Below are 23,754 nucleotides of genomic sequence, written 5' to 3' on the forward strand. Positions count from 1 at the left end.
CTGCTCCATACTTATCACTTAATGATCTCAGACTGCAGTGGAGGAGTCGTGGCAAAATAAGTAATGATGATGGGGTAGGTAAAGGTGGAGGTGGGCCTGTTTAATAAGAAAAAAACGAACCAGGAACTTAGGCAACCTTCGATGAAATAAAAACCAAAACAAGTGTCAGAACTGGATCTTTTTTTCTACTCTGAATTATTATTACATTACGCGTGTTGGACAAAAGTTACGCCTTTCATCAACCGACATAATACACGTACAGCGAGTCAACACGCATTTTTTCCTACAGCACATTCCTGAACTGGCATCAACAACTTGACTGATTTCATGATATAACAATTGTGTTTAGGCGTACAATAAATTGTCGATTACTTTCTAGTCGACTGGACGGGCGGCTAAAAGTAATTGTTGTATGGTTTACAAAACATTCCACTAATTGAAATGCGACGCATTCTTTTAAAACAATAAGTGACAATTAATGAATTGATTGATGCAGATTGCGTGGCAAAATTTTACGACTTTGGTTGGAATGCATAACCTCTAAACCTCTAAATTTACTGGTAACGTTAATGATTTCTAAAACGTATGTGTTGATGTTACTCAGCGTGATTTATTGATATGGTCAAATAATAGAAATCGGAATGGTACATGGTAAATTGACAGGAAAATATGTACGTGGCTTATTGCGTGTAATAAAATACGGCTAATTTTAATAACTTGAGGATTTGTCGAGACCACTAATTTCATAATTTATATATCGTTATCTTGCCGATAAGTACTTGCTGATTGAGTAAATTTTCATTAAGTAAATTAAATTACCTCGTTATTACGGTGTCTGCCGTAAAGAATTTCAATTGGCAGTTTTGTTTTGTTTTGCTTGGCGTCTAAAGAGTGGTTTTACTCCATCGTAAAATTATTTAACGTAGAATTATTACAAGATTCCTATTACATCAGCAATTCCGAAATTGTGCAAGTTGTCGAATTTGGGTATCCCATAAGACCACAACGGATTATGGAATCCAATATAATAAAAAGTAAAACAAATAAATTTGGGTAGTACAATAAAAAATACAGGAAAAATTACATTCAAATTTTTATGACAGGCATTTCCTAGCGATTTAACTGCATCTCATTGTTGTCAGTTCATTTCATTTTGCTAATTCTCATATTTGTGGAATTTTTATAAATTAGAAATCAGGGTTAAATAACTGACCGTTATGCTGACATATATGTATTAATGCTTCAGTAAAACTCGACTTGTTTGGTTTTGCATCTGTTACTTTTTCTTAGAAAATTAATAAATATTTCGCCACTTTTACACTTCTTTTCCCATATTGTAGTGTCCATCATGCATTTCATGAAGGACTGTAAACAGCCAGTCACTCGTAATTCCATTGTTTGAGATGGATTAGTTTTGGAGGAGTTATTCCTGGGATATATTCATGTTGGCGAGAGTCCCCGTGTTTCCTGTTATTTATTACGTGCCTACCCCATTCCAAATCCGGCCTGGCTTTATTTGATGTGAGATGATTTCGCACTTTTATTCCACTTCTGTCACTAAAATTTGGTAGTAATAATGGTGGAAAAAAGCTTGTTGATTGCATCCACTTGGTTGATCATGATGAATATAAGTTTCCATTTGCGTTCTCATGTGTACACAAGTTTAGCTGATTGATGAATGACGATGATGACAAACGTGTATGAACAGGAAGCTGGCTTACAACACGGTCTGATCGCTTCGTTGCGGTTTAATGATCTATGCATTAAATCCGCAAATTATATAAAGCAGCCACGCCATTTTTTTCCAAAACCGGGCCAAGGGTTTATAAAAATCTCTGGTAAAAATGGTAAAATCCGTGCAAATTCTTACACGAACAGAGTTCTTTTTGGCGTCAAATTCTCACCTTTTTTTGTCTGCCTGCCTGCACTCATTCGACGTATTATATTGGCAATAATAAACACGTTCGAATGTGGATCTCCTCCTAAAATTTGCATGTACTTAAATGCAAATCAGGTTGACTTGCATTCGTTTAAATGCAGGCTAGAGAAATCTTGAAGAATGAATGTAAACTAATTTATTAAATTACATAAAAATCCAGATCGGGCTTGAATCTACGTTTTGGGATGATAACACACATCGTTAGCAAGACAAGAAACTCGGGCTGCTCACACACACACACGCAAACACAGCGTTTGCAACGGGCTAACTGACCCTGATGATATCTTTTGCTATTTATTCCGCATTTATTTATCTTCCTGCCTGACTGGCTCGCTATGGCAGTTGTTCATACAACCTGTAATTTTCACTTGGACAGAATTTTCCTAATGACGACAAATTGAGTTTTCAGTTGAGATGTGGGAAATAACGTATGATTTCGTAGATTCATCCAAGTAATAACTCTCAAAAAACATCATCAATCCGAAGGTGAAACAGGTACGGGATAAGTTATGCATGCAAACCCCAAAGATTTCAGATTGATGGACGGACGGATGCATATAGACGGACACACACACACACACACACATTTCTTGCTTTAAAACTAACAGTTTTTTACAATTCCTCTATTTATTGTTTGTACCGGACCATGAAACATCATTTTTATTTTCGCAGCCATAACTAACGGGTTTATAGCTTAGCACGTCGTTCCTATTTTTATTTTCTTCTGCTTGAGATGCATGAGTGACTCGTCGAACGAAGGGAGCTTTCAGTTTTATTTTATGGCTGACGAGCTCGCTGCAATGGGAAGACCGACATGTCATCCCGTCATGAGAGAGCTCAGAATTATTATTATTATGCTAACCAGACATCTGCATCTGGAAGAATATGTACATACGCAAGTTCATACAATAATATGCTGGTTTTGGTTTTACGCTACGAAATGAGATAATCATCTTTAGATCTCAACTTCCAAAAGAACATTCCAATAGAACAAAGTTGACATTGTGTGATGATACGATGATGCCAGGGCTGACAATTTCATGACATTGGTAATTATGATGGGAGAATAATGGCTATGTGCGAATATTCGTAGGGTTTACTTTCACTGCTGCGAATTTGTAGAAAATGCTGTTTCGAACAATGTGTTTCAGACACTGTAACGTATTTATTGATGGAACTGGTCATCACGTGTGCAGAGGAGAAGATGCTCTTCAAAGGCTACAATCTGCATTTGACAGCTCATCACTTGCTACGAGTGTGGGACGATTGCAAACGTGAAGCAAATTGTAATCACTATCGTCTATTTTTGGGCTACGATGAATAGATTTTCACATCACGTGGCGTATTCCTCTCATATCCCATCTTTTTTAACAATACGAGGTGCCCATGTTGTCCTTTGGTCCGTGATTTTACATGCTTATCTTCTCAATCTCCAGTCTCAATGTTCCTTTCGTTTTGCACGGGTGGATGGAATCGCTTATTATTAGTGTACGTGCTATCCCATATTTGCTGTGCTGCTGGCATTTAACCTCTCGCTGTTCACCATTACTCTTTCTATTATTATTGTTATTAATGTTGTTGATCGAATTGGCAAGGTGAGGTGGTAGGCAGGCAGGTAGGCTCATGGATGGATGGGGCATGATTTCAGTTTCAGTACGATCTGTGCGTGCAGAACTTTGACCTGTTGTGGCTGTGAAAGGAAATCTATTAAGAATGAGAGTATACGAGATGCTATCTTTTCAAAGGAGCGAGCACTGAATGATGTATTGAAGCGCATCTCGATTACAACAACAACGGCAGAATATTTTTTAGCCATTGTTGCAGAAACCATAAGGTGCGTTCGGTAAATTATCACTTTACTTTTACCCACCATTTCCTGTTCCGCTTTCATCTCGATATACCAGTGCCTGCCTACGTGTTGTCAAACCGTTACTCATAGTCGGAGCAGAGTCTGGAAGAGCAGGACGGACGGATTAAACTGACAATGCACAATGGGCTGTTAAGGGTACACAGTGAGTGTAAGCTCTTCAATGGGTTTAAACCCAGGGAGAGATATATTTAATACTTTAATGCAATAGCCTGCTTTACGTAACTACACAATCTTTGGAAAGTGGTTTTCATTCGACTATTTTGTTTATACCTCGAAGCCTCGAAACCGAGATCAAATTGCTTCATAGAACATTCGACAGAAAATCAGCTTATTCATGTCGGATGGAGAGGAGGATGGTTTCTATTTTGCAGTTGGAGATGAAATCTGAAATGATGAAGGTTTAATTTTAGTTTTCGTGATTCGATTGTTTGATCACTCAAATCAGCACATGGACGAGGACTTGACTGTATCATACGTTTGCAGAATTTGCAAAGGTTAGCGTATTGGAAATATGGATGATGAGACGTGATTTTAGCGATTTCGATCGTTCAGAAGGTCGAAATAGACTGTTTAGTTGTACATATTTGCAGATATTGGTTACAATTTTGGTTATTAGTTACAATTAAGTAATACATAGTTCATATTATTTATGCCTTATTTTTATTTTTTTTCAGGTGGTCGAAGCCCGTAAAGGATACGTGCGTCGAGTATCCAGCATCCGAGTTCAAGAATTGGGTGCCTCCCTGAACAGACTGATTCAAAATAGCAAGAAGCCTCACTCCACAGAACCATTGTTTGAATGTCTACTGGTCGTTGGATTAAATCGTGATCCTTACACGGGCGTATATCACTCGTACATTCGAGACAAGTTTCCACCAAATGTAAGATTTTTACTCTGACAAAATTATAATCCGAACCATTCCATTGTGAGTATTTTACAGACTTGTAAAGATTACGAAACATTGGTTTTGTGTCGAAAGTTCAAAAATTCCAATCCGTGTAGACGATTATTTGGATTAAACTTACGGCTGCAAGGTTGTCGTTTTTTTGTAGGCGTGGCTGTTTAGATTACGCATCACTTCAATTGTTAGGTTCAAGTCAAGCAAGCTTGGAAAGAGAGATGACACGTCATGACAGTTGTGTTACCTATTGGGCATTGACTACACACACACAGAAATCGGTGTTCTGTGCCGTATTCTACATAAGTAGGTGGAGAGATTACGCTTATTAAAATCGTCTCAGGTGATTTATAGGGATTAACATTCCTGTTGTGTAACAAACCAAGATACGTTCTGACCTTTCAACCACATCACAATATCATCGTCCACAAAAATCTTTCAATAGAATTGTTACCCACAAGATGATGATGATGATGCTCTCGTAGATTTAGTGAGTTCGGGTCGATGGGCTGTTTGACAAGATGGAAATGACATGACAAGCAGTGCATGTATGCATCTAGGTACATATCAGCCCAGACCTTTTTACCCCTCTGGGATTTCAAGAGGGTGTTGATCATCAAAAAATGATGATGGTTATGATGATGATGATGATAATATGAGGTGGACGACAGGTTCTACTTCTCAACCTTTGTGTTATTTGATGGAAGAAGGGTTCCATAGTTGGTAGCTACGTTATGTTTATAGTTGATGATAAGTACAAAGCTAATCAAATGGTGTAGACATAGTTGGATGATGAGTGTTACATATTTACGAGGATAACCTAATTTGTCAAAATTACATCAAATGCTCACGGATCATTTTACTATTAAATTGGTTTCGGGTGAATTGACGTAACACAAGTTTCCTCCTTTCCCAGGCCAAACTTCCATCGGGCGTGGAACAATTTTGCTTTCCTGATTCACTGGAATGGCCGTGTCACGAGGGAACCTCTGCTCAGTTTTACACCCTGGCAATAACCGATCAAAGAGGGTCGAGAAAGTTTGGGTGTTGTTATCGGATCCTGCCCGAGGGGGCGAATATCTGTATTCCAATCACTTACTGTGTCATCAGCTCACACCGAGCCATCGGATTTTACAGAGAGGTGCGTTTAATTAAATAAATAAACCTTTCTTATTTGTAACGTTTGCCAATTTTTCGGACCCTTCATTCTCACGTATGATGTGTCCAGGTCTTGAGGGAAATCACACTCCGACATGGGTACAGTGAATATCAGAAGCGCTTTTGGATGGAGGAACTGTACAAAAAACAGTTTCCGCTCACGGGTGGAAATATCACAATCACCGAGCCCACCGTGGAAGATTTATATCAATCTCAACACCATCATCAAGGCCATGATTCTACCGTAATCACCAACTGCTACAACAACTTTTCCCTGTCTCCTACCAAGACAGTGAGCATAAAACGACGAGTGGATCACCGTTTGGATGAAATAGGTGAGATGAGATATGTTATTATTATTTGTAAATTCGGAATAATTCAGATAATACATTTATAAAATGAATGGTGATGAAAATATTGTGGTGAAAATAAACTCAAAGTCCATTAGGTTGAACTATGAGTAGTTTTGTAATAGAAAGTGTTGGAAGTTAAAATTCGGCTGGTTCTTTACAATTAGACGCATTGTGGCATGCAGTTGTATGTTATTACAAATTTGAGACGTATAAAATTGCGAGCGTTTTTATGGTACCCAAGTCTTTTATCGCGTGAAAATTATGCATATTCAGATGATAAACCCCGATATAAAAAGTTGGTTGGCGAAATGTTGGCCAACATTCCCCGTAACAACTAGTTTAACTTTTATTGATTGAATTATAGATCTCGTCACACTGCTGACCACTGTGGATTCGGGGATAGTGATCAAGATATTCGGTTCTTTGCTTTTGGAAAGGAAAGTGGTCGTCATTAGTCGAGCTTTAAGGTATTACTCTTGTTCCACTGCTTTGTAGTGGTGTGAGATTGGTTCTTGTGAAACACAATACTTTGTGTTTGCCTACTTATGTATTTGCTCATGGCATTACGTTGCATGTGTTTGCAGTACTTTATCCCTGTGTGTGGAAGCGCTGGAATCCATGGTCTACCCTTTTAGTTGGCAACACACATTTGTTCCAATTCTTCCCTTGAACATGACTGATGTCCTGGATGCACCTGCACCATTTCTAATTGGAGTACTTCGAAGCTCTCAAACTCCTTGGGATAAAACCTTGGATGAGGTAAACCGAGCTCACCGCCCGCATTCTGTTATCGCGTTCCGTACTTAAGCTGATGACTAATAAACCGAAATGTTGTCTATTCCACAAGGGCATCGTGGTGGATCTTGATCAAAATAAAATCATTAGCTGTGTTGGAGATGAGGGCACCATTCTACCCAAACGGATCCACCGGAAATTACGAGATGCTTTACAATTGGTGTTGAATCTAACTGACCAAAAGGAATCTACGAAAAATGTTCTCATCAGTGAATGCTTTATTCGAATGTTTGTGGAAACCATGGGCCATCATGCTCATCACCTTGTAGTCCAGCAAGATGGGATGAAGATATTTGAGGTACCCTTATTTACAGATTGCAGGAACTATGCATGCATATCGTAGAAATATTTAAGCTATTTCAATTTCATAACTTGCAGAGAGAATCCTTCGTCAAGTCATGTGATTCAAAAGCTGTGCAAAATTTCTTGGAGTGGTTTTCAGAAACCTCAATGTTTCACGAGTTTACACAGTTGCGGTTAAGGAACACACATCAACATGGTATGCAAATTATTTGTCTTTCTTTCAATTATTATAATGATTTCGCTGGCTGACCAGTTTGGGTACCTGTGAATCATCACTGAACAATGTTGAGACTCTGATTAATGTTTGTGCAGGTTTATTCGAGCAACGTGTGATGGAACAATATGAGCAAAACCAAAGTCAACATGCTGCAAGTGGTGGGACTCCGCTTTCGTTTAAGAACGCCAAACTTTTCATGAACCGAACTCGACCCTTTGGGAACTGGCTGAAAGAAGCTTTCGTTAAGTAGTCGTCGTAACTTCAAACTCATCAGATGCCAAATATCCAAAACAAAATTATTGCAGTTGATTATATAAGTAAAGCTACAATTAACTATACTTTAGTTAGGTAGAGTATTGCACAAGTCGTCGCGTCAAAATTCCTGTCAGCGGAAGGAGATTCATAATTGCTAATAAGTATACATACATACGTAGCTAGCAACTCTACTTTGTAAGTCTAGCTACACAATAGTTTTAAATAATTCCCACCTTCACACAAAATAGATTGTACAATCCCTAATTGTTCAACCTCCGCTACTAAATACATGCAATAGTAATATTTAAAATAACTGAACAATAGTCAATTAGAGAAAACAGTTTACTATATGCATAGATACACAGATGATAAAAATTCCACGTAAATATTGAATCTCGCAACAACAACTGGAATACAAATGTCTTCAACTTTTTTGAAGTAGTACAAACTCAAACTGAACAATCATAGGCAAGGACATGTCTTTGATGTTTATTAATTATATAAATAAATATATATATATATGAATTACTGCTAAAGCCTTGTTCTGCCTTTCTCTCTTTATTACTTGTACGTTCATTGTTAAAGTTTATGATTTTTTTTAGTCTACTGATTTGCCAAATATTTTTATAAAATGTCTTGTATAATCATTTTTCGGTTAGATTAATCTACATATTTGGATAATAAAGTATATAATATTACTTCGGTTCCTTGTGAACTTATCGTTCAACTTTATCAAGTTGGTAAGAACTATGGAATCACAACCGCTGTAAAACAATAACCAAGTTATGTAGTCTTTCTTCCAACGAGGTCTTTTCCATATAGCCATTCAATAGTAAGTGTAAGTAAACTGTTGAGACACAAAAACAGATGAACTGACACGACACGGTGTACATAATAGCCTTCATTACTTGGTTATTGTCAATTGCAACCAACTCGTTATGCATTAAGTCAAATTGTTATACATATTTGCAATACTGAATAAAAATGCAAAATACAAAATATCTCGGCTACTTTGTTCCTTTAATATCGTACTCATTTTTACTCCAACCCACAATAAATTACGAATATGTAACATCCAACCCATCACAAGTAAGCAGTCACAAATCATTAAATCCGTATTTAAGTAGTTGTCGTCACAAATCATCAAATCCATATCGAATGTTTTCCTGGAAATTCTTTATTTCTAAATACTTTAACATCTCAAGCACCCTTTTCGTCACCTTCAATTATTGTTACGTCCATTTGTCTACAACATTTTGACGACGAGTGGCTTAGGAGCGGGTTCATCGGGGTGAAACGTGAACATATCGAGGACTTGGTCTTCACTCCAGAGCACGGGATTATCCGAGTAGTCATTTGGTAAGTGTACTTGAAGGAGAACCTCCTTCTCCGCCACTCTCTCCCCCGGCTTCTTCAGAAGGATGACTCCCGGCTCAAATTTCACCGGACTTCCTGGACAAGTTCTCCCACATCCGAGCCTGTGACACAATGTGGCGATCCCCAACGCGTCAATGTCTTTCACATAGCCTGCAATTATACCAAGAGGGGAAAGAGGAGACAGCAATTATACTCATTTATCTCCTCGCTCCACTTTCTCCAAAGTGCTGTTCATTGCAAACCTGCAGTGGGCGAAAGGATTTCCACAACTTTCTCCGCCTTGGGTAAGTGTTTCCACATGTCTCCGTGACACAGGTCGTGCGCCACGCTCTCCTTCGTTCCCTGACTCACCAACATGTCTTTAAACTTTTTAAGAGCAGTTCCACTCAAAAGTGTTTCCCTGATCTCTTCCTTGCCCTCTTCTAATGAGCCCGTCTTCCCCAACGTGTACAACAACTGGCCTCCTACACGCCGAGAGAGATACACAAATTATTGAAGTGGAAACTTTTGCAATTTCTCTCTCGTCTGCTGCCCGTCTGTCTGGAAGGATTTGTCGGAGAGAAGAAAAAAATTGTATTTACCAAGCACACAAGTCAACTCAATCAAATCCTCGGGTCCCTGATTTTTCAGAGATTGGATTGACTCTGCCACTTCGAGAGCATTTCCTACCGCTCTCCCCAACGGGTCATTCATGTCCGTGATGAGGGCAGACACTTTCATCCCGAACAAGTTCCCAGCACTCACCTGGAGAGAAGCAAAGTTTCGCTTTTTTACCCTTTTCACCTCCGATTTTTTATTTTGCCATTTTTTTAATGTGATGTTGAGCATAATTTGTGCAAATATTTATGCGAGAGACGCCAAATTGCGAGGGAAAGTCTGATTTTGTTTATGCAAAAGTAGCATTTTATATTAGAACGAATTCAGACATGATATTCCGCTGCAGCTAAGCGGAACTTGTCAATTTCACTTTTTCCCTTTTAATTACTGCAATTTTTTCCAGTGTCAGTTTTAGTCTCATCAGCATCACGTAAACTCCGACTGACGGCATAAAGCTGCAAAATGAATAAAACTCACCAATTTTTCTGCAAGGTTTTCCGCGTCCGCGAAATTTTTCATCATGGCTCCCTTCCCCACTTTGACATCCAGAACGAGAGCGTCCAACCCTTCGGCCGCCTTCTTGGAAATGATTGAGGCTAAGGATTTGACGGCATTATACTTTCTCCTTCTAATTTAATTACGGCGTGTCGAACTGTCACATGTCCTCATGCATGCACATATTATGCTCACCCACGATAAGACTGTCGTAATCCACAGTGCTGGTCGTGTCCCGAATGGAATAGATGATTTTATCTGCTGGTGCAATGTCACTCGTCTGTCCCATAATGCAACACCCAACTTTCTCCAAGACCTCCACAAACTGTTCCTTCCTCAAGGAGACGGAGTAGCCAGGAATAGCTTCCAATTTGTCCAAAGTGCCACCCGTGAATCCCAACCCTCGTCCCGAAATCATGGGAACTTTCAGCCCACAAGCGGCCAAGGCAGGAGCGAGGATGAGGGAAATCTGTCGTCAAACCAATCAATTCGACCATTTATATAATTGACCGCTTTACAAGTTTGCCCCCAAGAAAAATCATTAATTGGGAAATACGGAGAGAGAGTTCACAAATAATTCCATCAACAACTTTGATTGGAATCTCATGGGTTGGTGAGGCTGAGATGAAAAGGTTTAATTAAAGTTGATCCACAATTCATTCGCATACTTACTTTGTCCCCGACTCCGCCCGTGCTATGTTTGTCAACCACGGTGCCTTTCCATCCTTCAGGCCAATTAAATTGAAAGCCTGTAGGGAATAAGATAAGTAATGAATGGACGAGTGAAAGCAATCTTCTTCGTCTTCAATTTCAAGCTGCATACATGCAGAGTCTCGCATATCAGATCAAATTCTGTCGTTCGGGTGGAATTCTGTCGTTCGCCTGGTGGTTATTGGCGAGAAAATAAATCCAGCTTCTTTCTTGTATAAATACCACAATTGTACATAAGTACACGACTTGATTTAATGCACATGTTCGTCATTCACATGATTTTGAGGCGATAAGAAGGCCCTGTTTTTTTACAGAGCTAGATTTAGCCAAGCCTCAACTTCACCAGAATGAAGATTACACATCTCTAAATCTATATCCCTAAAAACAATTATCATTTTCTAAAAAAACCGCTCGTAATGGAGAATGCCTGTTATCTGCCAGCATTAAATTTCCATCTCTTTGTCTCTATTAAGAATTTAAAGCTTAAGTGAAGTGCATGTTGTTCAAAAACTTCTCCGTGTGGATTTAGGAGATGTACATATATATGGAATAAATGCAACTACATGTACATACATATGCCTCCCTATGTAACAGTATATACGCACGTAACTGTGAAGCCATGCACATTTCTTCCAAATTAGGAAACTTTGTTGTTCTTTAAGAACCTATTTTTCCTCCATTGTTGTCGCCTCGTCCGTGCTGAGTGGTGGATGAAGAAGCAAAACTTACCCGAGAATGTCATGGCTTTCACCAGAGACACAGTTTCCGTCGGTGACAGTCCGTTGAGATACGAGGCCATTAAAAAGGCTCCTACAATTTCGCGAAAATAAAATAAAGGATATAAATGTGCAGTGTTTCGTGATGGACTCCATTTAATTCGGGGTTGTCTTAAAGTGTAAAATTTTTACGAGGAGATACACTCCGTTTTTACCGATTTGAGCATCGTGAATCCTCTCTTCTGCTGAGGGAGCGATTATTTTGTCAATGATGTAGCGAATTTCGGCATCGTCCAGCTCCTCCTTGTCCCTCTTTTTCCGGATTATGTTCGGAACGGAAAAGTTGTTCGATTCTGACATGGCAAAATGTGGACCGGAAATTATTTCGAAATTAGACGGATTCACCGAATCTTCAGCTAACAATTTTCCGCAATTGGAAAGCTGACCGAGATGTACGTTCTTGGTAACGTCTGGTCATTAACTAGACTACTTTTCCAACGGACAAGTGTAGACATTGATGATAAATAATATATCGACCATGACCCGAACTTGACAATGTGAACCATTAAAATTAACCCAAACACTTTTTAGGCTTTCCTAGTGACATATTTTGATAAACGAGTGGGTTAAGACTGTTCCTGTCAAGTAAGTGTTGCTGGGACATTTTTTACGTCAAGCAACGCCATGTAATTTGGTGACTGAGTGCATGGTGAACATCTTGAATCTTATCAACTGGACATTTCAAGAGCTTCTTGAATGGCCTCCTTTGTCTGGACTATTAGTGAACGAGGCAGCCGGATAATAAAAATATTACGTATCTCCCCTGCAATTACACTCTTCATTAAGACGAGTTTATCTAGTGGATTGGTTGGTTGGTGGGTTTGGTGGGTTGAAGAGGCACGACCTAGACGAAATTAAAGCACTATTGGATGAATTATTAATGACGAAGCATAGCCCCAAGAAAACCATGGCTTGTCATTCTCAACCTATATTTTATGATTCCTCTTGTCCAATGAAAATGTACAAGACGTGTACTTTCTGTCTCGTCGTCGTAAACATTAGCATTCCATGCGGGTCTCATAACTCTCTCTTATTGGCTCCCCTCCACTGAATCCCAACCGGGTCACAAATCCAAAAAGTACATAATCTCGAATATTTTTATGTAGTAAATATATTAAAAATCCGGCAAGAAAACAAACTTTTTGCGATCCTCCGATTGATCGGCAAAGAAACAACAAAACTTTGCAATAAAAAACTTTTACTTGCCCGTTTACCTTCTTTTACTGGCGAATTATTATGCAGTCAATTTTATCGGAGGCAACTTATGTGCAGAAAAGAATGATGTACGTATCTGTAGGAGTGAGTCATTCCTCGTCCTCGAATAAATCAATGCATGGCACAAATTGCACGAGCTTTTAATTTTTACTCTTTGATCCCTAACCTCGATTGGGAGACACGACACCCTTTTAATTTCATGAATTTCTGATGCACTCAACAGCTCGAGAATGAATTAACGCGATATTCTCACCATGTGCAGATGTACGTACGAGTCAATTTGTATAGTTGGAGGAGCCCAAAGTTTAAAGATGTGTGAGTACCTATAGGAGCTCAGTCCCTCGGCCCTTTTCCTTTTACTGGGGTTTACTTTGAGATCACCTTTTACAACGGGATGATAGGGATCCATTAGTCGATGAACATGATATCACTGGCAGAATTTATTACGAGGATGAAATTGCGAAATGAGTGGAACGTTACGTACGACGTATGCATGTGAAACTTTGAGCTTAATAATCTACTTTATTACTTTGACGCAAAAAAGTTTCCAGTTGAGACAAAGACATGATTTTAGTATGCATTCATTCCGCTGTATGGATGGATGGATCGAAATTGTGTGAGTGATCATTACTGATCAGACTTTTAAATCAAAGTCCATGAGCCTTATGTAACCTTTCAATTACAGACTTTATTTCTTTTTCACTTGATTCATGACCAGATACATACACAGATTTCAGTTTTTGTTCCTTTTTAAAATTTAACACAGTTGATTTCACATTGATTCTATTTATCTAGCACACATAGATAGAAGTATTTATATATTTATCACATGGCAATTACACGCAGTAGATGTCACATAGGTTGCATATTTTTGGAGGAAAAATAATCCCACACGCTGCCAGAACACCTTTCAAAACACATTGAGATTTCCAACTTTGGCAAATTGCGAATATGAAATATTTAGTAGTCATACATCATTAGTTTAACAAGAGTTAAGTTACATATGTATGTAAATATGCTTAGAGACACAAAAATGCAAATTATTTAAATATTTAAAGCGTTCCAAAATTTGTAAAGGGTATGATTTTCACTGCTTTCTTACAACTACATTCTTATTGTTTCGTTCACTTGGTGGAGTATCAAATATTCCAGTAGAATAAATTTTGTCGGGGTGAAGAAGGACGTAAGAGGGGGGAGAAAGTACTTACACTAATGGTTTTCTGATTGATACACAGTCATCGTTCTATTCACGACAGGGAAGATTGACAAGTGGGAAGATGATGAAAGGAAGATAAGCCATGGAGTTATCATAGCTTATCATACACACAGCTTATCTATCATACTTAAACCGCAGTGGTTCGGATGGGGGAAGAAGACAAGCGCATATTGTTGGCCGCGTTGGGGTTGAACATCCGAACCTCGTGGGACGGGCTGGATGGGTGGTCATCATCGTCGGAGGAGGAGTAGCACCCCGATGACTCCGGGGTCGTCAGAGACCTTCCCGAAAAAATGCTGTTCCTTCGAGACATGGACATCGACACGACGGATAAAGCTCGTTTCCTCGGCTTGCGATAGTCATCCTCGCATTCTTCGTCCTGCAAGGAGAGATTTTTGTCAAACTTTTAGCTCCAGACTGGGTTTCATAATTGAGTGCAAAACTTTTTAGTTCTCGCAACACGTGGACCAAAGCTATTTTATTAATAGCAAATATGCCCCGCCGCCTGCAGTAAACCCAAACTTTCACTTATTAGCCGAAGCGACTGCTCGCACTCTACGCGTATCCATTACCAAGGAATAAAATAGTTTCGATAAAATTGCTCCCTCGAGAGTTTGGCAAAGCATTTTATAAATGCCGTATTAATTATTGCATATTTTGCAAGTATAGCAAATAAGTCGAGTACATGCTTCAAACTCGATTGCCTAACAAGCCCTCGGAGGCCTCGGCGAAAAAAACTGCTATTTTATTCTGCACGAATCCTAATTCATACCATGAAAATGTTTTCTATTTAACTTTTTTAAATATAAACCTTTCTCTGAAACGAGTGAGACAGCTCTTCTGACGAAATGTAGTGATCACTTGACTCCTAAGCCCATTATGCCATTAATACCGAGGTCATAATGCAAAACGATAAATCTATCAAGGGAACAAAGCTGATAGCTCCTCTTGTTGATAGCTCGTGAGTATGATTAACTCCAATAAACCTGTATTTAAGCCTTATCGCAGCAACAAAAGCCCAGCCCTAATTGGCTAAAGGGTTATTATAGTTGGGAAATTGCATGTAAATTACAAACAAAATCCAATGAAAAGCAAAATTTGCTAATTTCATTTCTCATTGTAGTAATAATAACAAAAAACGAGGGAAGGAGCGAACAAGCGACTTTCAACAACTTGCACATTTGGTTCCACTTTCCATTAAATTAATTGGCTCCTTCGACATATACAAGGTTTCTCCAACTTTCTTTTCTCCTTTCAGCCTCGGGACACTCCTCGCCAAGCCGCAGCCCAGAGAGAAGTTTTCTTTCTTCATTCGAGTGAAAAGTAGGCGAGGCGAGGAGGGAGCAAACGAATAATAATGCCTTATTTATGCTTGATGAATACGGAACAAGTGCAAATAATGAAGTCTATTTCCATCCCTGCCTGCTGTAAGTAATCTCGCTCACCGTATAATTAAAGGAGACGAAGGAGGAAACCTGCCAGCCAGGTTTCGCAAACAAACCTTTAGTTTGGCTAATAATATGTAAGTGAGAAGGATGCATTTCTTATTCTGCGTCTTTTTCCTCAGTCCTCGTGCAGATCATGAATGTTGTGAGGATAATTTATGGCCAAACTTGTGTACACGTATGTATGCAAAACAACCAATATTTTAAACACGACGAGAGCCCAAACATCAAAATGTACACGAAAAAACTTTAGAAAACAAGGATCTTCACTTCAGAAGGGAAAAAAGCCAGGGATTTATTTGTGTGCATAAATAATTTTTGAGAGAAAGATGAGGCAAGAAAACCTCCGTGTGTTTAGTCTTTCTTTCTTTCTCGAGTTGGGTTACCTCATGGTGCGAGAGTTGTTTGCACATGAAAAAGAAAGTAGGGACGGCTAAGGTGAAAGTTGTATATGCACGAGAAGAAGGGAAGAAGTTTATTTAAAGAGAAACAACAGCTTTTCGCTGTCCTGGCACTTTTCACATCTCTGTGAGGATTTGCACCAATGGCGACAATTGGGTCTGAACAATCAGAAAAGTCAAAGGGCAATTACTGAAAATATAAATGTATATATGCACAACACGCCATTTTTCAGCACCATCTGTGTTCCAGCAGTGAGATCGTTATCCACCCACCCACATCAATACTTTCTCTCCTTTGTATTTGCAAGAAAGAAGAAAAATAAATAGGGTTGAGAGAGAGTATATACGAGTCTCACCTCGAATGACATGGGAACCCCCTCGACGATGGAAGAACGACGTCGAAGTTCTCCAATAAGCTCGCTAAACTCGGTCTTGAGTGTTTTCAGCCGGGTGCGGAGCTGAGCTTGGTCGGCCGGAGAACGCGAAGACATTGACACCCCACCCCCAAGAGACTCGTCGTCGGATGAGTGCAAATTCTCCTCACCAGCGTCCGACCCCGCACTCAACACCACTCCCATTTTCGGCGTGTCCAGACGATGGCTCAACTGTTGAAGCTCTTCCTGCACCACTTGAAGCTGCATGTGGATCTGAAAAATGTAATAAAATCGGAATCAAATAAAATCACGGGATCATTTCCCTGCAGACTTTTCCTCCAAAAAGCAGGCGCCTGCTTTCACATACATGAAACTAGTGAAATTCTTTTTTTTCAAACTTGATAAGTAATAATTTGATTGGCATTCATGGCACCATTGATTTAATTCTTTCCCCTCTGAGATTGATCCAGTCGACTAACCTTTGCTTTGCGAACGGGGCTGGGAGAAAGAAAAGCATAAAAATAAATTCTCCAAAGTCGAAAGTCAAGAGTGGACAAACGGGATAAGTTGCGAGCAAGAGAAAAAATATAGTGGAAAAGTCGTCTCTAAAGTAAACCACAATCACTCCAAGAGCAATGATACAAGCACAAAGAAAATAAATACTCTTTGGGAATTTCCTTCCTGGGGGACATTCACATCGCAGTTGGACTTGCTTTCATCGTCAAGCTGGAGACTGGCAAAAATCAAACGGCTTAAAAATGGGGCTACACAGTTCAAAACATTTGAATGCCTCCAGCTAGATACGTGGATGTGAGTATACTAACTGATTACTACTGCCGTGGAGTCTCACTTCCGTCCATCCACGACAGAAGAGCCGACTAACCATCTCCAACAAATTTTGATATGAAGAAGAACTCGACTCAACTCAATTTCCCTTTGGAGCCCAAATATTTCCACACCATTACATTTTCATTTCCTCGCAAAAGTATGCCCAAAACCGCAGCAGGGAACGAAACGAATGGATGAGATGAGGATGAGAATTCCGAATCTGCTGATTCTTCTTCTCGTCTCCATTTTCTGATCTGACTTCTTACACTACACACGACATACGACGACCAAGAAACGACGACGACGACGACTTGGAACTTCTCCCTCTCTCAATGCCATCTTTTCCACTCTTCTTTCTTTCGCCCACTGCTATCTCAGCCTCGTCTTCCTCATTCCAGATGAGCCACTTACTGATAACCTGTCCTCCTTATCTTTCGCCCAACAACCAAACATAATATAACCCAAGATAACAGAATACAAGTTGGAATAGTTCAAGAACAGATTTAGTGGAAAAGTTAAATCATGTGAAATATAAATTGGGATTTCTATTCACACGAAATGATTTTTCTCTGGGATGCCAACCACTTCATTTTTTACATGAGAGAGCAACCTCGAGTTTTCAAGCCTATGGTTTCTTTTCAGCTGAAAGATTCTAATTTTTTGAGGAATTCTAGATTCAGTCGGGGTGGTTATGAATAAACATACTTGGGACGAATTTGCTTCCTCTTTCCCAACCCGCACTTTACTTTACGAATGAATGACCAACAAAACGTGACCTCGCTTTTTGGGTGAAAACCCTCAACTGAACGCACCCATTCATTCATAATCATGTAATCCCTTTCAAGCTACCACCACTTCTGTCCGTCAGGTAAGAGCTGGTACACGTGCACCTGTAAATCAGTTTTATGATGAAAGCACCTCCAAATTTTCTCATGGCATTCTCCTTCCTCTCACGGTGCTATACAACTAAATAAATATGGTCCAAGAGAGCTTGGCAAGCTCGATAAAACCAGTAGATTTTTATAACACGGGTTAGAAAAAGTCAGGAAATAAGTAGGAAATTTAAGAAAACACGTGCGACTTGGCAGTGACAATTCACTTTACTTTCCTTGTAAATATATATACACGCAGGTAGAAAGTAGCAGCTTGCAGGAGGACAAAAAGTTTCTAAACTGAACTTTGCAAACAAGTTGGCAAGCCCGACTAGTTCTCTTTTATAATAAAGCTTCAAAATTTCGTTTGTCTTCTTTTTCTAAGGGTTAGTTAGTTATATAGTTAGTGTCCATTTTCGCAGGATATACGTATATTTTTTATATACACGGCAGCCGGTGGTTGATGTCCTTTGAGGGTATCTTTCTTCTTCTCTCCATTCAATGATACACCATTTTTATCAACTCTACTCGCCCTGTACTTTCCCTGTAACAGAGCAGTGTTGGAAAAAGCAGTAAAATATAGACGTTCCTGAGAGAAGTCTGGAAAAGAGAAAGTTCCTGTGTTCTTGTATTATTTAACATTTCCTCTGTGGTCACTTTAGGAAATGGTTGAATGGGCAAAAAGGAAAAATAACAAGTTGGTTTATTTCTTTTGAAAAATTCTATCGAAAGTCATATCATGCGAAACGAGAATGAAAAAAAATCAATAATAAATGGATTGGAATGTTCAATTCAATCCCGAAACGATTCGTAATCTAAGGATTGTAAAATGATTCCAGGAGTGAATTCTGCGAACAGAGTCCATTAATTTTATTCAGGTATGTAGTATCCAGCACTTTTCAGAAGTTTCAGCCGAGTACAAACCGCATGCTTCATATTCATACAACTTGTAAGTATTAGAACTTAAAAGTAAAAACAAATTCATTCTTACTTGTCTGGTCGGAGGTTTCGTCATTTCCGGATTGTTGAGGGAAGAATGTCTCGCAGATCTTCGACTCTCCCCAGGAACACGACGCTGAGAAAGTTGTTTCGAGAGTTGGTCCACCTTTTAAGGAGGCAGGAACAAAAGAAAAGTTTTAACAAGAGATTTAAGTATGCAGCCTCATACACGCTTAGTTCTGGACTGTCATCGTCATAAAGTTCAAAAATAACTGACATGTCAAAGCCACACTGTTCATTCCTACCTGGGCCGTGATCCCTTGAAGCAGAGAGGGTCCTGCATTCGGTAGCGACCGGTGTGAAACTACGGTGAGATGGACTTGGTCAGCATATGAAAATGCAGAAATTCCCACTCGGATCTTGCCCGAAGGTGGATAAATGGGATAAATGCCTTTGAGTGGAAATCCCCCCACAACCAAAGTGTGTGTCGGGCCTGGGAGGTTGCTAAACTGGAGGGAAGCCTGTGGAAATTCAGAAATTCGCATTATTATTACACATATCAGAAATATGTGTGTCGTGCACTGTTTCGGAATTCAGACATCATAAATATATGCAGACATGAACTCCAACAATAAATATGTATGTGTGATAATGATAAACTCGCGGAAACGGAGTGCATTGAGATGCGTACTCGAGATGCATCATTTGCTTGGAAAGTTTGGCATTTTATGACCTTTGACCACGTTTATCAGATGGATGTACATCGAAATGACGGTGATTTCTGAAAATACTTCTAAACCCGTCAAGACAAAAAAAAATCTACATATTTGACCTTTCATAAAGTCAGTTGACGAACTCTCTCTCCTTCATTTTAAAAATTAAATGTCGACATTCGAAAGCAGAATTTAAAAAAACTAGATTCATTCCAAAGTTATCCTGCTGACAGATGGACAGACGGACAAATCCGTTCGCAGTAACTAGGCCTCACTTTGTTAACAATTTCACAAGTGTTGTTGATGGTATTTTATTGATTCTATGCATGACCTGGAGCAATTGAGAAGAATGCCTGCATACCGGCTGCTGTTGCATATAGGGAAATGTGAACATTATTATGTGATGCTCGTCCACAAATCTGCATCTGAATCAGTTAGTTACAAGACATGTATAGTTTGCATTCAGAAACAGTCTGCCCTGTCAAAATTTGTAATTTGCTTATCTCCACGAAACGAGCTAATTCAATGAAATGCGTCAACCACGGCAACAGCAGCCTCAGACGAGCTCCTCCGTAATGAATTAATCTAAAAGTCCAATCCAACCCGGCAAACTTCTCGTCCCCATTACGTTGTTGCTCCACAGTTAATTTTAAAAGTTTCAAATTTTAGTTCTATTACCATTTCGGTAAACTAGTCATACAATTCCATTACCATTTATAGATCTCTCTGACCGCGAATAGTAGTTAAACCCAATGGTATAGAGACACACACTTCATAAAACTTCAGCTGGGAGGTCAACATGCATCGTCAACATGACCCAAACTCTGCCGACCTTATTAATTGTGCCTTAATTTCGCCAAATAATAAATCAACCAGTGGTGGGAGAAGTTGTGGTGTGGCGAAATTAAAGGAAAAGTTGGCCAGTAATAACAACAACAACAACAATTCTCCTCTCCAACTTCAAACCGTGGTGCAAGTGGATTCGCCAGCAACATCATCAACCCACAGCCAGAAAAGTTACCAGTTCTGTCGAATTTGCCACGATGGTATGGAAAAAAGTTTCGTATTCACTCCTCCCAACGATTTTCTCTTTGGGTGTTAATTAGTAATTAGCTAAATCTAACTAATTTTTTATTGTGCTCTTGATTTCATTTTTTCCCAGGGGATGGAAACTATTCATCGGGTTCGCCCAACAGTACGATATCCATGCGAGAGTCCTTGATTGCGCCGTGTAAATGTACTGGAACGGTGGCCCTCATCCACTTGTCCTGCTTGGAACATTGGCTCACATCGTCCAACACGGACCGATGCGAGATTTGCCAGTATGTTTACACCACTACTCGTGTTCCACGAACTTGCAACGAGGTAATTAATTACTGATACCAACCACACCGATTGGAGGCCAAAATGTCGTTTCGCCCACCACCCAACCGAACCACTTGAAATAAGTAATGTCAAATTCTGAACAGCTTGAAACCCTCTTACGTCGTCTTTCTCTCTCTCTCTCCCAGCTTTAAACGTCGGAGAAGTATAAAGAGAGAGGGAGAGTTTAGGCCTCTGCATAGGTTAGGTTAAAGAGAGAGGTTTGAATTCAGGAGGATATGACTTGATTAATGTTGAAAGTAACTCTTTTGATCTAGTTAGCCTAAATCCCTTTGCAATTTCGCCATGTGTCTGCCTCTGCTCCCCATTCTACTCTAATTTACTTCATTTCGAGGCGGATTTGCATATTGAGCCATTCCTGAGAATATTTTTGTTTGGGTGTGTACAGTATCTGCGAGATCGAAGCAACCAATTCAATGTGCGAAACTTGATCGCGGATATCGTCTGCTTTATGCTGCTCACTCCATTGCTAATCGTCTCCACTTATCTCTGTGTCCTGGGAGCCAATCAATATTTCATGCAGGAGCGTTGGGAGGCTGTGGGACTCATCATTTTAAGTCTTTTCCTTCTCGGAGTCTACTTCGCTTGGTGTCATGTCACCATAAAGTAGGTCAATTCCCAATTTGCATCCATTTCATACATATGTAAAAGTACAACCAATCTGGTCGAAATTAAATTTATCCTCATCTTGTTATCTTCTTCCCCATTGTCAAAGGTACCACTCCAGCGTGTGGCGATCTTGGCAGAGGACCAATCAGCAAGTCCGCGTGAATATCGACACCACTGGCAGTGGCAACCAAGGCGAATCGCAATGATGATAATGGGGAGAGAAAATGTCGGGCTTGGATGCTATTGGTTTCCTACAATCTAAAAGTAGTTTTAAAATTATAGTGAAAAGGAAGGGATTTATTTTTTAAAATTGTGTAGACTCGTAGATAAAATTAGTACACACTGTGAAAAACGTGTTTTAAAGTATATATCAGTAGATAGAATAAACGGAAGAAATATGTGTCAAAGGTTTTACTGCAATATTAACAAATAAATTTGATACAATCGATCGAGCAACATGCTGTTTTATGATATGATAGAATAGATACATGTTTTTGTGATAAGTATGTGTAACCACTTTCTTCAATTTCCTGAGATTATCTAATAATGAGCCAGTCCACACGTCTCATTACGTTGGATGGGTTTTGATGTGACACTCCTCTGCATGGCATGACAGAAAACAATTTATTTTGCTTATTTGACAGCAAAGAATCTCTCGCTCTCGTGCATCCTTGATACGCTTTCCTCTTATCCTCTTATTTCTCCTCCCCACGTTATTATCTACTAGTTGGTGAATGAAAACCTATTTTACGGCCGTGGTTTACATCACACATCGTACGTAAAACCTCCTCCTGCGTTATGCACGTTACACTGAATCCAATTCCATTCCACCACTCAATGGCAAAGACATCACGATCGATTTCGATACAGACACACGGGTCCCGGTGCGGAATAAATTTCCCTTGACAGGTAAAATCAGACTGCGAAGGTAATAAATCACAAACCATGGAGCACAAGAAGCAGTACGACCATTACCATCGTCATCATTCGAAGAAAGAACTTTCTCTGAGAGATCTTGTCGTCTGTTGCATTCGGTGTGGCGCATATAAATAAATATCCATTCAGACCACCTCTACCAAGCAGAATTTTGTGGACAAATGGGAATAAATGGCGACAATTGAAATCTCTTTTACCTTGTTGGTAATATTGTCCAGCAGCGCGACCCCGAGAGGATGGGGGAGAATGTTCATGAGGACGGTGGTCGCACCATACGCCACGACCGGGTCAGCCGATGCCTTCAACTCGTCCAGGCGATGTCGTGTAGCCCACATGCGAGGAATGGCTCCTTTTACAGGGGCAAAAATACAGGTCAATGCCTCGTCGTGTTAGGCCATTGAAAAATAGCGGTTATTAAAATAGGTAATTTTATTTATGTGTGGGCGACTAAAAAAGGTGTTTTGCTACTTCTCTATAATTTAACGCTGTGTCACAGAACAGGAAGAATAGAAAATGGAATGAAAATGTTACATAACAAACAAGTGTCTCAATTTCAAAAAAGTTGGGCGTATCCGCTCGTCAAATTTGAGGAGGAAGGGAACATCTCCCAACAAGTGTTACGATTATAAATTATGTCGCCAACATGTACATATTTGTGCCCAATGTTTGTTTTTAAATTAAAGCTTCAAATAATTCTTACCTTCCATTCCGGAAGGAATCGTGGCCAAGACGGATGCCACTTTGCAGCCCAATTTCGTGGATGACTTTGGGGATGTGATGTCATTTCGAAGATCGATGGGAATAACCACCTAAAAGTGGTGAGAGTCAAGTTAGTGAGATAAGTAAGGAGGCAGGGGAAAGAAGATCCGGTCGTGTCGCTCAATCAGTGGAATGAAGGACAGAACGAAGATTAATTCACTTTGTTTGTGGCACTAGAGACAAATCCTGGCCTCGCCAGACCAGGTTTTACAAAGGTACTGCCGTGATAATTGTACATTTCAATATTACATTTGCAGCAATTTATTAAAATTCGATCCCCCATTTTTCTCAAGTCTTTTTTTACCCAATGTACATAAAT

At 39.6% G+C, this 23,754-nt stretch overlaps 4 protein-coding genes across 4 annotated transcripts in view; 2 read left to right on the forward strand and 2 right to left on the reverse strand.

The window, feature by feature from the left end:
* The window catches only part of LOC110843999 (uncharacterized protein DDB_G0283357), a 49,001-nt gene extending 40,211 nt beyond the window's left edge, over nt 1–8,790 (forward strand). Inside the window, exons 4-11 of the mRNA XM_035847396.1 lie at nt 4,484–4,690; nt 5,625–5,849; nt 5,937–6,201; nt 6,584–6,686; nt 6,804–6,978; nt 7,067–7,312; nt 7,393–7,513; nt 7,630–8,790. Of these exons, the coding sequence (XP_035703289.1) occupies nt 4,484–4,690; nt 5,625–5,849; nt 5,937–6,201; nt 6,584–6,686; nt 6,804–6,978; nt 7,067–7,312; nt 7,393–7,513; nt 7,630–7,784 (1,497 nt within the window). The 3' untranslated portion in view covers nt 7,785–8,790. The remainder of the gene's footprint in view (nt 1–4,483; nt 4,691–5,624; nt 5,850–5,936; nt 6,202–6,583; nt 6,687–6,803; nt 6,979–7,066; nt 7,313–7,392; nt 7,514–7,629) is intronic.
* LOC110843751 (thymidine phosphorylase) lies at nt 8,791–12,175 on the reverse strand. Its single transcript, XM_022089782.2, has 8 exons — nt 11,901–12,175; nt 11,699–11,779; nt 10,931–11,007; nt 10,454–10,727; nt 10,241–10,359; nt 9,748–9,910; nt 9,409–9,630; nt 8,791–9,316 (listed from the first exon to the last, which is right to left on the reverse strand). The coding sequence occupies exons 1-8, from the start codon at nt 12,043–12,045 to the stop codon at nt 9,036–9,038; spliced, it is 1,362 nt and encodes a 453-aa protein (XP_021945474.1). The 5' UTR covers nt 12,046–12,175; the 3' UTR covers nt 8,791–9,035.
* A 1,453-nt stretch (nt 12,176–13,628) lies between these two features.
* Nucleotides 13,629–23,754, reverse strand: part of LOC118434382 — a 34,843-nt gene continuing 24,717 nt past the window's right edge. Inside the window, exons 6-11 of the mRNA XM_035847748.1 lie at nt 23,377–23,485; nt 22,874–23,025; nt 19,341–19,556; nt 19,088–19,201; nt 16,379–16,669; nt 13,629–14,555 (exon numbers count right to left, since the gene is read on the reverse strand). Coding sequence (XP_035703641.1) covers nt 14,304–14,555; nt 16,379–16,669; nt 19,088–19,201; nt 19,341–19,556; nt 22,874–23,025; nt 23,377–23,485 — 1,134 coding nt within the window. The 3' untranslated portion in view covers nt 13,629–14,303. The remainder of the gene's footprint in view (nt 14,556–16,378; nt 16,670–19,087; nt 19,202–19,340; nt 19,557–22,873; nt 23,026–23,376; nt 23,486–23,754) is intronic.
* LOC110843912 (E3 ubiquitin-protein ligase MARCH3) lies at nt 20,278–22,196 on the forward strand. The gene is made up of 4 exons (XM_022089970.2): nt 20,278–20,794; nt 20,911–21,113; nt 21,520–21,737; nt 21,847–22,196. The coding sequence occupies exons 1-4, from the start codon at nt 20,548–20,550 to the stop codon at nt 21,944–21,946; spliced, it is 768 nt and encodes a 255-aa protein (XP_021945662.1). The 5' UTR covers nt 20,278–20,547; the 3' UTR covers nt 21,947–22,196.

This window comes from Folsomia candida, unplaced genomic scaffold (assembly GCF_002217175.1).
Source record: "Folsomia candida strain VU population unplaced genomic scaffold, ASM221717v1 Fcan01_Sc002, whole genome shotgun sequence".
NCBI lineage: Eukaryota > Metazoa > Arthropoda > Collembola > Entomobryomorpha > Isotomidae > Folsomia > Folsomia candida.